Here is a 15,477-nt window from a genome sequence, read left to right on the forward strand (position 1 = left end):
TCATTTAACCCTAATTACTTCCCAAAGGGCCAATCTCTAAATACCATCACATTGGGGGTTAGAGCATCAACATATGAATTTGGGGGGGACAAAAGCATTCAGTCAATAACCGTGCCTAATAAAAAAAATATATTTTGAATTAGCTGAATACTCTAAGACTTTTTTTTCTTTTGATCTGAGCAGACATCATGTTCATCAGTGACAAAAAAATCTGTCAAGGCCTCCTTAATGTCTCTTAGGAGGTTAGGAAGTGGACGCTCAGTCTTGTTTTCTCAATACTGCTTTCCCTGGGTTCTCCATATGGTTACTTAGGCCCAGACACATCATCCTTGTGGAGAGCTAATGCCCAGTCCAGCCTGTGCATAAGAATACTCAGATAGGAGTACTGGATGAATGGTCCCCAGGATCGTGCGTGAGATCAGAACACATTAATGTCAAATTAACATAAATAAGGCAAAAATAGTTGTTTTTATTTCCAAAAGAGCTAAGTCAGATGGTATCACTCATGACTTTCCTACCCAAGACGTGATAAGTAGGGCAGGAAATAGGCCTGAACTCCACGTCCCTTGGCTTTCATAGCATGACCAGATCTCCTTGTCGGAGAGGGCTAAGGCTTGAATAATTATTAATTCGCTAAGATGCATAATCCATCTTTACCAAATGGACCAAAAGCAACAGAGCAGCAGCAAGCTTGCAGAGGACAGAATGCTTGGTGACACTGCAGCCAACCCCTAGGAGGGAGACTTCCTCATTTCTGCTTCTTGGCTTTGAACTGGATTGAGAGCACTTTTGTATAACCCCTTTGTGAGAGATTCTAGAAGCTGGGATTTAATTTTGTAGAGTCTCCTGAGGGGTCTTTATTCCTCAGGGTGTCAGGACAACTCTCACACCACAGGAGGGTTCCTCACTTATTTCCACTTCAAAGGAGCATTAATAATAATCCTCCTTATTACAGAATCCAACCAGACCTTTCTGGTGTGATGATTAATTGGGAGGTGTTACTTTTTTTTTTTTTTCTCCAATATATCAGGTGCAATCATTTCAGCCCCTAAAAATAAATGTTCTCTCTGCAAAAAAACAGCAACAAACAAAAATGTTTTGAAAAGTAATCACTTGTTTAAAAAATGGAAATTGGGCTTCTGTGTTGTAAGGAATGTATGGGCATAACGGTGAAATCCAACACTGGTAAATGATCTGACTACCTCAAAGTGAAGTTTTTGCCTTCCTACAGTGGCCTTTAACCCTGCCCTTTCCTCCAATCTGAGAAGAGCTGATGTTGATGGAACATATAATGGTCCCTTTCCTGTGTAGTAAAGTCAGCAATAAAGCTTAGTAATTAAGGGTACCAGGGAGGCCCAGCCCAGCAGGCTAGTGGTGTGGCGAACACTTTTAGAACTTCAAACAATATCAAAGTCACTAAGAAGCGGGCCTAGCTCCGTTCTGGTTTGAATTAAGCCTCACTTCCACACGCACTTTTCAAATCCAAGCTCAAACAAGAAAGCCAAGGCCTTCTGGATTTCATTAGAGCCAATTATCTTATCTGTTTCATCTCAGACCTGACCCTAAGGCTGGCAAACAGCTATTCAGTGCATTTGTGTGGTTGTTTGAGAAAGCCTCCAGTCAGCCAATGGCCCGAGGACCTGCTAATTAAAACACCGTTGCCCCCTGCCTCTAGTGATTAAATATTTTCAAGCTTTTGTAAATAATTTTTCCATTCTTTGCCCCAAGCCTCAAAGGTCCAATACATGCAGTAATTTATTTAGTTTGTCAGAGAAGACTGTTGGAAATAGGGTCATAATGGAAACTTTGGAGACTTTTATGTCTTGGTACTTCTGAAAGTGACAGTTTATAAACCAGCCAAATGTGTATACTGTTCTGATGTAATTATGGCCTAATGGCCTTTCTCCTTTTGAAGTGATATAGTGTATAACAGGCTTACATTTTGTCAATAATCATATTTCCTCAAATGTCAACATGATATCTAGCATTGGAATTTAATGAGATCATTTAAGTCCTAGAAATTGTATCAAGGTACATTGCCTTCAAGCTTCTTGCCTGAGGGTGGGTCACAGTCAGGAAGACTAGCTTGGGAAGACTAATCGAATTCTTGCTTGCTCTTTGTGGCAAGGACCTGCTAGAGAACACTGAATTCTCTCCAGAGCCAACTTCTGAGAAATCAGTGAGTGATACGATGATGCCACTTCAGAGAAGAAAATATTCAGGGAGAACATTTAGAATTAAAATCATTAGATTAATAACTTTTTCCAGACCTAATTTCTATTCAGAGTGATCTGAGAACTTCAGAATGATACTTATCTTACAACTGGATTGTGGGGAGGGGGAGGACATTAAGAACTTGCTTTGTAGCTGCGACGTACACTACAGCATACATGGGTTTGCTGAACACCCCAGGAAGCCCACCACGGCCCTCCTAACACATGGACTTCCCTGCCCCCCAAGCTCCTCGGGCGTGACCTGGCCATGTGTGCCAAGGTGCATGTAACGCCAGACTAGCTCCTCCTGGACCAAGACACAGACAGAGCAGTGGGTGAGCATACACAGCCGACAAACACCTCTCTTCCCTACTGCCCTGGGCACAGCCATTCAAACTCACAGCTCTTCTGGCCAGCGCAGTCATGTTTTATGGGAGGAAAATAAAAATCCCGGGTTTTGTTTGTTGTTCTTGTTGCTCTTTTTGAAGTATTACAAGAAAAAATGTTGGCAGGCTCATTAGCTGCATCCAGTGTTCACTAACGCACCTATGAAAAAGAGCTATGGGACGGAGCAGCTCCGCTTCTGCTGTTCTTAAAATGACACTTTGGTCTTATCCTAAAGAATAGGCTTTTAATAAAAACATCCACCAAAGGCAAACAATTAAACAATATATAAAGCACCAGGGGGCAACCTCGTGGTTCAGTAACAGTCTGGAGCCATTCCAAAGCAGAATATGTGGGTATTGTACAAGGAACAATACACTTTTCCAAAGGTATTATAAAATAACAAAATTTTAAAGTGGGCCTTCAAACTTGGTACAGGATTTCATGCTCAGCTCTGACAATGGGATGATCTTTTTACATTCTAATTTCTTCAAAAGCATGTTTAGAGAACTGTGTCAAACATTATGTCTGTATATCTATATAGAGATACCATTGCTTTTTTAGAAGACACAAAACAGTAATTTGTTTACTTTCAAAAAATTGACACTAGTAAACTAACAAGTGAGTGATCCTTCTTTCATAATTATTATTTTTCATTTGGATCCTGTATTTGATTTATATCAATTGTCATACCCTCAAATAACTAAACTAAGGGCAATATATTAAGCTTCTGACAGACTTCAGTCTTCTGAGTAATTTAGAATTTAATCAGATAACTAAACTGAATCAATAAAATAAGACACACCCCAGTTTTTATTATTTCTGTCCCTGCCTTTTTCACCTGCTGAGTCACTTGGAAAAATTATGTTTATTGCAGAAAAAGGCATCACTGAATAATTTCTGCAAATGTATTTTCAATTTAGAAGTCCTGGAATATGAAAGGGAAGTGATATCAGAAACTTATACAAGGGAGAGGACTTGGGTACACAAAGCAAAGTCAGAGGCCCAATGCGGCAACTTTAACATTTAAGAGACTTCTGAAACTGAAAGCACAGAAGATCAAGCTTTCTTTGGGCTATAAAACTTTTAAATTATAGATCTGTGCCAGCTCCATGCTTAATCTGGATTGTAAATAAACTCCCCTTCACATCTTAGCTTTCACTATTATTCAGTCCATTTCAGTAATTCCAATATTGCTTTAATTTCAAGAAGTTATGAAACAACAAAAAATATACATCCTAGGTGAACCAATATTCTGTTTTCAACTACAACAATATACATCTTTAATACGTAAGATAATGTAGAGGCTATTTTTTGACAGCCATTTCTGCAATTATTTTGGGATGCAAAATATGCCCAAGTTGAGATGCAGATGGATTTAAAATTCTGCTGAGATTGAAAGGTGACTCACGCATCCATCTCCCCCTTCTCCAGCCCACTTTTTTTTTCTTTTGGATAAAATGTCTAATTTTTTCTCCAGAGGCTCAGACTGTGTATTCTCAAAACTTTTTTTTTGGCTGCTCTGCATGGCTTGTGGGATCTTAGTTCCCCAACTAGGAATCAAACCCAAGCCCCCTGCAGTGGAAGCGTGGAGTCCTAACCACTGGACTGCCAGGGAATTCCCCTCCCACCCACTTTTTAAATTGCAAAATATGAATTATAATGGCAAGAATGTTACTTTGCTGAGCCTTTCCCATTAGGAGTTACGCAGTCTATAAGCCTGCTGACCTCCGTATGGCTTCACAACAACAGGGCTGATCTTTGGAGTAGAAGATATTTAGACAACAAATACCAGAACTGGGGCGCCCATAAGAAAGATGGACAGATTTATAAGAGTTACAAGGACAAGTCCTCACCCTTCTATAAAAGTGCCAGAGGAGTTTAAATGTCTATATAAATGGGAACAAATGTTGACAAGTTTCATCTACATGACATCAAATCATTGGGATGAAATATGGAAAACTGAATCTATCATTCAGATATCTGATGTCATGCAAAGACTTGGACTACTATCTGAAAGTCCTGCCTACCAGAAAATGGTGTAAGCTTCAGCCCTGAACCTCAGACGTAATATCTGAACAGACTTCCTATTGAACACAAGTTTCCCAAAGTGGACCCTTTTACTTGGAAAAGTTAATAAGTAAATTTCTATTAGTAAACATTATATTTATCTAGTTCAGAAAAAAGATTACAAATTTACATTTATGGTATATTAAAACAAAGTTCTATCTCTTTTTTCACATTATTTGTCATCTCAAACTTAGTTACAGTAAACTTTAGGTGTGAAATCATGGAAATGGAGGGGAATTATTCAGTTTCAAGATAACACATGAAGAACAAAAGGCATTGAAATTTGGTTAATAAATAGTTGTTTAATGAAATACAGGATAAGTGACTTTCATTCGGCTTTATCTTACCAGTAAATGAAGCATAATCTTAAAATATTCACTAAAGCTGTGAAAAAAGTGTGACTCCATAGTTTATTAATTATATTTATCTTCCATTCTGGCTATGTCATAATTAACTGCACACCAATTCCATTATTACTAGATGAGATGATTTAAGTTGATGAATTGATCTGAGCTGCTTGACAGTCCAAAAGATCTGCTATTTCTGGCCTAAAATGCTTCACAATAATATTTCGTAGAAGGCTTTCATTTCCTGATATCTCTGAGTATTACACATATGTTGGGAGGATTTTGTGCAAGGCAAGGTTTTGTAATCCACTGTTCCATCTTGAAAATAAAAACAAATCGTTTCTAGTCACGCAAACTGCTTTCTTTCTTAGAGAGAAGTGCTAAGGAAAACTTAATAGAACATAGCTACTCTTTTAATTAGTCCTTATTATTTGGAAAACTGTATAATTGCTACACAAATTCCTGGAAATTTCTGGCTTTAAAACTGTTCTAAGTCAGAATGGAAAAATGTCTTAAAATTTTTACAGTTGATTTGACCTTTTAAAATAATAATAAAAACTATGCCTTGCATTTGAACTATTTTAAATAGTTCTTCACAGAAGATAATATAATTCACATTTCAAAACTTCAAGCACTTCAAGATACTTCCTGGACTTTTTACCTGAGTTCTATACTGTCTAATAATATCATATCTCTTTGATGCTCAGCTCAAAAATGAAGTTTGCAAGTTTCCCAAGGAAGACAGGTGTGCATAAGATCAATTTACTCCCAGGGTCAAAGAGCAAAATTCTAAGGGTATCTAGAGACACACACCTATAGAAATTGTAATTTTTTGATGAAAATTGGTACAATATGTTGCACAGATGAAAGAGAAAAATTATTCTTAAACTATACTTATTGCTGAAACTAAAGAGCAGATAGAGCTGACAGCTTTCTAAAATTTATTCCTATAGATCTTTTTCTTCTGACCTATTCTGATAAAACTTCTTGAAACATCTCTACATGCTGAATATAAAGAACAGAATCTGGACAATGAATAAAACTGTAGATCACTCCAGCAGTAATTTCATATGTATTGCTCTTCACTGAAATAAAATATCAATAGATGAAAATCATTACTGCTTTGTTCCCAAGATTGATTGACAAGTTTGGATTTGAAGCCCACATCTTCTTTATTAGCCAAGTCTTTCAGAAAGAGAAAATGTGGGCTTGATTTGTGAGCTATGATAAATGGTCTGAGAAAGATGGTAGTAGGGCCAATTTGATATGTACAGTATTTCATATTGGCAAATTGCTTCAAGAAATTCCACCCTCTTTCCCAAAATGTCTTCAACATCCTTGGGAAAATACATACTATCATGAGCATAATATATTTGGTTGTCATTAACAATTGAAAATCCATTTCAAGGCTGGGAAGCATCAACCACAGTTCTTATAGACAAAATAAGACCCCAAATCATTTTGCAGTATTGAGTATGATTTTTAGATGACAACAAATCATTCTTTATTTCAAAATTGGAGCTAAGCATTCATTTATCAGTCTATGTTCTATTAAAATTTAATTTGGGTTTTCTCAAGTTCAATCACATACCCATTCCAAAAACATCTAAATGTGTACATAATAAAAAAAATTTGTTTTAACAAAAAAGGAAAAAATATATTTTCCATTGTAAACAGTCTCGTTATCAAAAGGAAGAAAAATTATAGGGGTGTTATTTGATAGGCTTAATGTGGCACATGAGGAAAGGCACAAAGAGAAGTTGCTTGGAATTATTATATGATACAAGGGTAGTGAGAATCAGGGAGAAATTTTCAATTTTAAAATAGTATTACCAATTTAGATGTCGAAGATAAATGCTGGATAGACTAAAATGCACTGGCAAAGAATTTCTCAGTTTATTATTGTTTTGTTACCCCTACTCTTGACAGAGGAACTACAGTTTATAGCTCAGGGCCAAAGGAGTACTGTCTCTACACTCACACTTTTTGCCACCCAGTCCCTGATCACCGTTAACCAGCTATGTGACATCAGGTAACCAACCTACTGAACTCAAGGGGGGCTTGGTATCCTCATCTGGAAACTGGGAGCACTTAATTCAACAACTTGTAAAGATGAAAAGAAATGAGCAACTAGCAAGTCCTCAATGAATTTCTATATTACTATGATATTATTATCATTATATTATGTTATTATTTTTATAATAGTTTTACTTTACATTCTCTTACCATGAAATTTCACTAAAATATGATAAAAATAACCATAAAAATATGTACTTAGTTGTCATTACCAACGAGAGAACATAAATATTTACTATGATCCCATCTCATTTCTCAGACAGAATTAAGCAACCTCTAAATTTCAGACTATGCATATGCCAAGACTATTTAGAAGTCAGTGCTCTAAAATTAGTTATAACAACGATATGTTTGATAAAACAAAAGAAAATAAAATATTGTACTTATTTATGTTCACTGCCCCAAATTATCTACTATCATTCCATGGTAAATTCAACCACTCTAAGAAAACTCCAAGCTAACCATTACTGACTAGTTGTCTGAGGAATAGCTGCTCTATGAATATGACAATTAAGGGCTCTATTCTCTGCTCTCAAGTTAAATGCATATGTTTCTATTTTTGCCACAAACAGGAGAAGTCATAGGAAGCTCTATTTTAAAGATGCTGTATCTACAATAGAATTGACAGTGTGACAGATGAACTGAGAATAGATGTTATCTAGTCAAGTTTCCAGTCACAGTTTTGTATCAATGGATTTTAAATTTGCTTATATCATTAAAGCAAACAGGTATAAACCAAAGACAATGGAAAGAGATATAGGCTGTTTGGGCTCTTTGTATATGTCCAACTGATTCAGCTGCTTTGACTTCGTAATAAATATGCTAATTTTTAAACATTCTATTGGTTGTATGGTCAAAGTATTTTAGCAAAGGCTACATTTGCAAGCATAAACACATTTTGATTAAAGAGATACTTCATAAATCAATGAAAAGAAAAAACAGCTAGTTTACAATAGAAATAACAACACTTTTTTTTTTTTTTTTTTTTTTGCGGTACGCGGGCCTCTCACCGCCGTGGCCTCTCCTGCTGCGGAGCACAGGCTCCGGACACGCAGGCCCAGCGGCCATGGCTCACGGACCCAGCCGCTCCGCGGCCCGTGGGATCCTCCCGGACCTGGGCATGAACCCGCGTCCCCTGCATCGGCAGGCAGACTCTCAACCACTGTGCCACCAGGGAAGCCCACAACACATATTTTGACTAGATATTTATTTTCTAGACTAGATAACTTGCTCAAATCCTCTTTTTCAGTTGGCATACTGACAACCTTGGTGAAACAGAATCATTCTGTTTAGAAGTTTTCCCCCAGAGGTGAACATGCCCGAAGACCTGATATTTACAGACCGTTTGTATTTGGAAATCCTTACCATTAGCAAATATTAATTATGGTAGCTACAGACTATAAACACGTTAGCTTGGAGAGCAGTAATTTTTTAAAAATCACAACTTGTTTGCATCTAAGGAACCCAGATCAACAGCTCTAAGCCAATCTCTTAGCTTGTTTTCAGTGTGTGCCAAATGAGTCATTTATTATTTCATCAATACCTTCCAAATGTAAAGGGCTTAACCTATTTTTTGAAATTAAAAATCCAGAGATCATCATTCATTCACTCATTCATTCATTTATTTATCTATCCAATAAAATAGGAATAATTTGAAGGACTACTAATATTTTATTTCTACATTGGAAATTGCTACTCTTTTTTTTAAACACATGGAGATGTTTTCCTCATTAGATTCAATTAGAAGCATGAGATACATATTATCTTGCCCAGTATGATAATACAGTATGAACAGACTACTAATACTGTTAAAATTACCATACTACCCAAGGTAATCTATAGATTCAGTGCAATTCCTATCAAAATACCAATGGCATTTTTCACAGAACTAGAAAAAATAAACTCAAAATTTGTATGGAAACCCAAAAGAGGCTGAACATCCTAAAAAATCTTAAGAAAGAAGAACAGAGCTTGAGGAATCACTCTCCCTTGACTTCAGACTATTATAAAAGCTACAGCAATCAAAACATTATGGCACTGGCACAGAAACAGACACATAGATAAATGGAACAGAATAGAGAGCCCAGAAATAAACCCAAACATTCACGGTCAATTAACCTATGACAAAGGAAGCCAGAATATACAATGGAGAAAAGACAGTCTCTTCAATAAGTGGTGCTGGGAAAACTGGACAGCTACATGTGAAAGAACGAGATTAGAACATTCTCTAATATCATATACAAAAATAAACTCAAAATGGATTAAAGACCTAAATGTAAGACCATAAAATTCCTAGAGGAAAACATAGGCAGAATACGCTTTGACAGAAATCATAGCAATATATATTTTTTGGATCTGTCTCCTAAAGCAAAGGAAATAAAAGCAAAAATAAACAAAAGGGACCTAATTAAACTTAAAAACTTTTGCAAAGCAAAGGAAACCATTGACAAAATGAAAAGACAACTAACTGAATGGGAGAAAATATTTGCAAATAATATGACCAATAAGGAGTTAATATCCAACATATATAAATAGTTCATACAACTCAACATCAGAAAACCAAATAACCTGATTAAAAAATGGACAAAAGAACTGAATAGACATTTTTCCAAAGAGGACATGCAGATGGCCAACAAACACATGCAAAGATGCTCAACATCGCTAATCATCAGAGAAATACAAATGAAAACCACAATGAGATATCAGCTCACACCGGTCAGAATGGCTATCATCAGAAAGAACACAAATAACAAATGTTGGCAAGAATGTGGAGAAAAGGGGACTCGCACACACTGTTGATGGGAATGTAAATTAGTGCACCCAATGTGGAAAAGAGCATGAAGGTTTCTCAAAAAATTAAAAATACAACTACCATATGACCCAGCAATTTCACTCTTGGGTACACATCCCAAAACAACCAAAAACACTAATTCGAAAAGATATAGGCACCCCAATGTTCACAGCAGCATTATTTACAGCTGCCAAGATACGGAAGCAACCTAAGGGTCCATCAACAGATGAATGGATAAAGAAGATGTAGGGTGTGTATGTGTGTGTCTGTGTGTGTGTGTGTGTATGCACACAATGGAATACTACTGAGCCATAGAAAAGAATAAAGTTTTGTCATTTGCAGCAACATGGATGGACTTGTAGGGCATTATGCTAGGTGAAATAAGACAAGAGAAAGACAAATATTGCATGAATCACTTATATGAAAAAGCTAAAAAAGTACAACTAGTGAATATAACAAAAAAGAAGCAGACTCACAGATATAGAGAACAAACTAGTACTTACCAGTGGAGAGAGGGAAGGGGGGCAATTTAGAGGTAGGGGATTAAAAGGTACAGACTATTATGTACAAAATAAGCTACAATGATATATTGTATAACATAGGGAATATAGCCAGCATTTTATAATAACTATAAATAGAGTATAATCTTTAAAAATTGTGAATCACTATACTGTACACCTATAACATATAATATTGTACAAAAAATAAATTCTCTTATATAAATAACCACTTTAATATCTATAGAACTCTTAAAGAATTAATCTTTAGAAAAAATGTGTCCAGCACTCATCTAGGGATTATGGATAAGACAGAACCATTGGAACAATATTTTGAAGTGACTGGAACAGAAGCTGCTAAGCAGGCATTTAGCAAATTTGTTGCATGAAGAGAAGACATTTGAAATTGTTATAAGCAAATGAATGGGTGTTCAGAGTTCTTTGTGAAGCATGCTCCTTGAGGGACCAAGAGATAGGATTCATGCAGGTCCCTCACGGGTTTCCAATGCTTCTACTGTAGTGTATTACTCCCCCTTTCTTCTCTGATTTATTTATTTATTAATTGTTTCATTCAGCCAGTATTACTTAATAGCTCTTCTCTGCCATGCTGTGTACTAGGCATTTGTGATTTAGGTTTGGGGTAGAAGGCCTTATGTTTCAGTATAAGTTCACTATGCTTTATCACACCTTAGTCTTTTAAGTCATGAATAGTAGAAAAGAGTAGCAGTGTGGTGGTATAGAAAGGGCATAGATTTTTTTTTTTTTTTTTTTTTTTTGTGGTATGCGCGCCTCTCACTGTTGTGGCCTCTCCCATTGTGGAGCGCAGGCTCCGGAAGCGCAGGCTCAGCGGGCCATGGCTCACGGGCCTAGCCGCTCCGCGGCACGTGGGACCTTCCCGGACCAGGCACGAACCCGTGTCCCCTGCATCGGCAGGCGGACTCTCAACCACTGCGCCACCAGGGAAGCCCTAGAGCATAGATTTTAGAGCCACATCATGGCCCTTCCATATAGTAGTTCTGTGGCTTATACAAACCACTTAAGAAACAGCCATGATGTCTATAAAATTTATAATCTAGAACCGTCATGTAGACCTTAATACAAATACCCATAATTATTTAATAAAATGATAACCTTAGAAATATATTTTAGGTGAACATAGAAGATATTTGAAATTATTTGAAGATTTTAAAAACTCTTGAGAAAAATCTGAATCATAACCTTCAATTATTTCAGAGATGAATGATAACTACAGGGAAGAAACAACTAATTATCTGTACTAATTTAGATATTCTATTATACTTTTAAAACTATGTTTAAAACTTATAGCAAACATGAAAATGTTTGGTTTGCCTGTAATTTTATTTTTGCCACAGAAAAAAACACATAATAGAGACCACAAAGGCAATATATATGCAAATTTAAAATTAGCAGCCATCTTATATCCTATTATAAATGGAGTTTCAGAGAGGCTTTCCTTACAAAGGTACTTATCATAGTCCAGAAACAATTAAAAATTGAGAAAAAAGAAAAGGTACCATTTACTTTTCTCCCAACCTCTGTATTCTGCACCCACGCACAGATGCCAGAAAGAGCTTTAGTTTCAATACTTAAAAAAAGGATTCTATTAAGAAGGATATGCTTATAAAATAATACTATGTTAAAAATTATTTGGGAGTCTATCGCACTAGAGCCCCAAATTAGAAAGAAATTAATATATTTAGCTGGGCACTCTTTGCCTGCAAAAGACTTTATGAAGTATGATCTGTATACCTGCCACGCAATCCCCCCCTCACGCTCTTGAGCCCACAGAGCAAGGTCATTTTATGGCTCCATGCTTTTCACACCACAGTCTATTCTCTCTGCCTAGTATGAATTCCCCTACTCCAATTCTTTTACCCCTTAAAAACTCCCACTCATCTTTGAATGCACAGGTTGAACAATACTTGATGAAGCCTTTCCCGAAACCCTTCAGGAAGAATTCATCATTTTATCCTCTCTATGTCTAAGGGCATCTGTTCACCAGAACAATAAGTATCACTTCTATTATGTTCCCTGAGAGCAAACTGGCTCTAAATTCCAAGTGCTCGCCATTGTTCCTGGCACATACTAAGTGTTCAATGAATATTTTTTGAATGAAAGACTTACTTTCTTGATTCCTCCTTACAAAGTTTACAAGTATTTCTAGTTATACACATTGAGCAGCAAGCAGACATGGTATAGTATAGTGAAAAACTGACAGAATTATTATAGTTTAAATCTGGTTCTTAAATAACTATGAATATTAAAAGTCACAATTTTACATTTCTGCAGCCTAGCTGAATAATGCTGCTTCTCCTCTAATTAAGCCTGGATATGGTGACCACACGGGGAAGTTTAAAAAAGTTTTCTAAAATAAAGTGTCCACATTCCAGGCAAAGAGAAGGTGCCATTCTTGGGGACGTTCAAACACTTTCAGGAGCACTTGATTCACTTAACCATTTCAGTAAAAAATCAATAGTGTACACTTAATATCTGTTTTCACATTATTTAATGTAATTGTTGTGTTCAAAGGGGTTCTTTTAAAAAAATCTCATCTACCATTAACTTTGTCATGAGAGAACAAACAGATACAAAATATTAATTATCCTTCCCTGCTGTGAATGCATAATGCATTCTTATGTAAAGCAACAGTACCACAAATAGTATTGTGATAATAAAAAACTAGTAATTCTATGTTGCAGACCAATGACTATGATCACATGCTATGGTAAAGTTGAGAACTTAATGTGTGTATCATGTAAGTTACTAGGTCAACTTGGTAAACAGACAAATAAATTCATATGGGAGATAATGTAAAAACCTATTATCCCATTAGAGTTCCTTTAAAACATTAATACTGTTTTGTTATGTTGCAAAAAGAACTCATAATATTGAAACCCCTATAGTTTCTTAATATAGTTGTTTACTTTTACTGCTAATTAACGCAAGATATCTTCATAGACAGCCTAAGTCAAAATAAATAAACTTATTTCACCTATTTTTCCTATAAATAGTAAAGATACATGTACTATAGAACATGTACATTTTTTTCAAAGTACAAATCTGAAATATGAGTAGAATTTTCCTCAAATATCAAGATAATACATTTATTTTAATGTATATTCTTAAAAATAGCAATTTTCTATCATTTTTCTTGGGCCTGTTTTCAAATGAGAAATGACTCTCAAAGGAGAAATTGAAGTATGAATGATACACAGGACAACAGGAACCCATCAAAACTTTACTGATTAAAAAATTTTCTTATCTATTTCAGATGCGTTGTCAACAGGATTTTTCCCTTGGGAATTTATAATTGGTAAATTAGCCAAAGAAAAGAATGCTTCAAAAATTTCTTATCATGCAGTTGCTTTTGCTTCAAATAAACAAAACATCCAAAATTCATGCAGTACCAATAGGTTAAAATCTCCTAAAATCTTGCAAGTGAGGCACATATTGACATAATCTTCTATTTCCCTTAAAAAATAGACCTTTCCAAACACTGAACAAAATTTTAATTCCAGAGAATAAATGCCTTAAAAAACTATATCCAAAACAACAACTTTTAATTTATTGTATTTCTTGTTTCAACTAATTTTTAGAGCTCTTTAGAAAAATAGTAGCAATGTGTATATATTAATATACATTTTAATTACTGCCTACATTTTCTGAAGAAACTGGCAACAACCAATTAATCAGTTGGTGTTTTAATGTGAGAGGGAAAATACACATATTATGATAGGGAAAAGTCATTTACTTAACCATGAAATGAGACTGCCTAGGCCAATGTTCCTTGGAACTAAGAATGCCAAGTGGTGCTGTGTGTAAAAATATGTGCAAAAAATTCTTTAGTCCAGTGAAGTTTGCAAAATGTCTGTTCAAAAAAGTTAAATAGGTAGTGAAGGAATTCCCAGAGCGGTTAATATGCTAATGTCCATTCTAAATCACATCATATGTCATAATAGGCAGAATTTTCCAGACTACTTAATAATAAAATCTTTTTTTCCCTTTTTTTTTGGTAGAAAGAGGGGAACATTCCTGGCCATTGACTACAACTAGGTCTTGATGTACCTTTTTTTGGTACACATACTCCTTAAGTGGCTTTGTAGCAATATTCAGGTCCCTCAAACCAAACATTTTTTGGAGCTTTAATAGAATGACTCCTTTAGCTACTTTACCTTAGTTAGAAATTTACATTTCTCTTTTACATTTGGTGTTGTTTCATTTGTTTTCTAATTTTCCACTTTCAGAGAAAGAAGTACCAACCTGAACGCTTCAAGGTACTCAGTATCTCCCATGGGGGGATCAAGGCCACCTGTCCAGGCAATATTTATATTGTATCCTTCTCCAAGGCCTGTTCCAACCTAGGAAGAGAAAAACCACACCACAGTGGGTAGAGAAGAGCACAGGGAAGAAGCAAGAAGAGAGGAAAACAAACACATGTGAGCTCTTGAAATAAACATCAAACAACATGTCAAATCAGCCCAACTTTGCTTGACAACCAGTGCTCTGGGTTATGCACTTGTTCTGCACTGGTTCTTGGTCCCGTGGGACAATTCAGTAATCTCGTGTAATTTAAAACACCAGCAAAGGACAAGAAAATTAGGGGTAATCATGCAATGCAATTACCTGAAAGATACAAATAAAAGTGGGGCTCTAAAGAAATAAACCGAACCTCATTTGGGGCTCCACTGCCAGGGAAAAAGTTCCCTTCATCATAGCGATGGAGTGAAATATACAGGATGCTGGGGTCAGCATAAAAGGCCTGCTGTGTACCATTTCCATGGTGAACATCCTACAGGGGGAAAAAAAAAACCAGATGACAAATACAGTCCTGTCTCACTCTGTGTGGAGACAACTTTTCTAATTTCTAGTTCCCTGTCTTTCTACCCCACCCTCCTTCTCATTTGCTGTCTTGTATGTCTCTCTTTCTTTCTCCTGTTCAGCTTGCTTCCACACCACCCCCTTTACTTCCTGAACTTTCAGGCAAATTACCCTTTAATGCACTCATTTTTTAAACTGGCTTCTAAAAATCAGGAAACCACAGCAAACATGCCCTGGAGACTCCAGATGAGCAGTCATTG

General features: G+C 36.0%; 1 protein-coding gene across 1 annotated transcript in view; it reads right to left on the reverse strand.

Annotated features, from left to right (window-relative positions):
- Positions 1-15,477, reverse strand: part of HDAC9 (histone deacetylase 9) — an 804,896-nt gene that overhangs the window by 183,790 nt on the left and 605,629 nt on the right. The window contains exons 20-21 of the mRNA XM_029233513.1: positions 15,069-15,188; positions 14,660-14,757 (exon numbers count right to left, since the gene is read on the reverse strand). Coding sequence (XP_029089346.1) covers positions 14,660-14,757; positions 15,069-15,188 — 218 coding nt within the window. The remainder of the gene's footprint in view (positions 1-14,659; positions 14,758-15,068; positions 15,189-15,477) is intronic.

The sequence above is a fragment of the Monodon monoceros genome, unplaced genomic scaffold, assembly GCF_005190385.1.
Source record: "Monodon monoceros isolate NGI ecotype Baffin Bay Population unplaced genomic scaffold, NGI_Narwhal_1 Super_Scaffold_2, whole genome shotgun sequence".
Taxonomy (NCBI): domain Eukaryota; kingdom Metazoa; phylum Chordata; class Mammalia; order Artiodactyla; family Monodontidae; genus Monodon; species Monodon monoceros.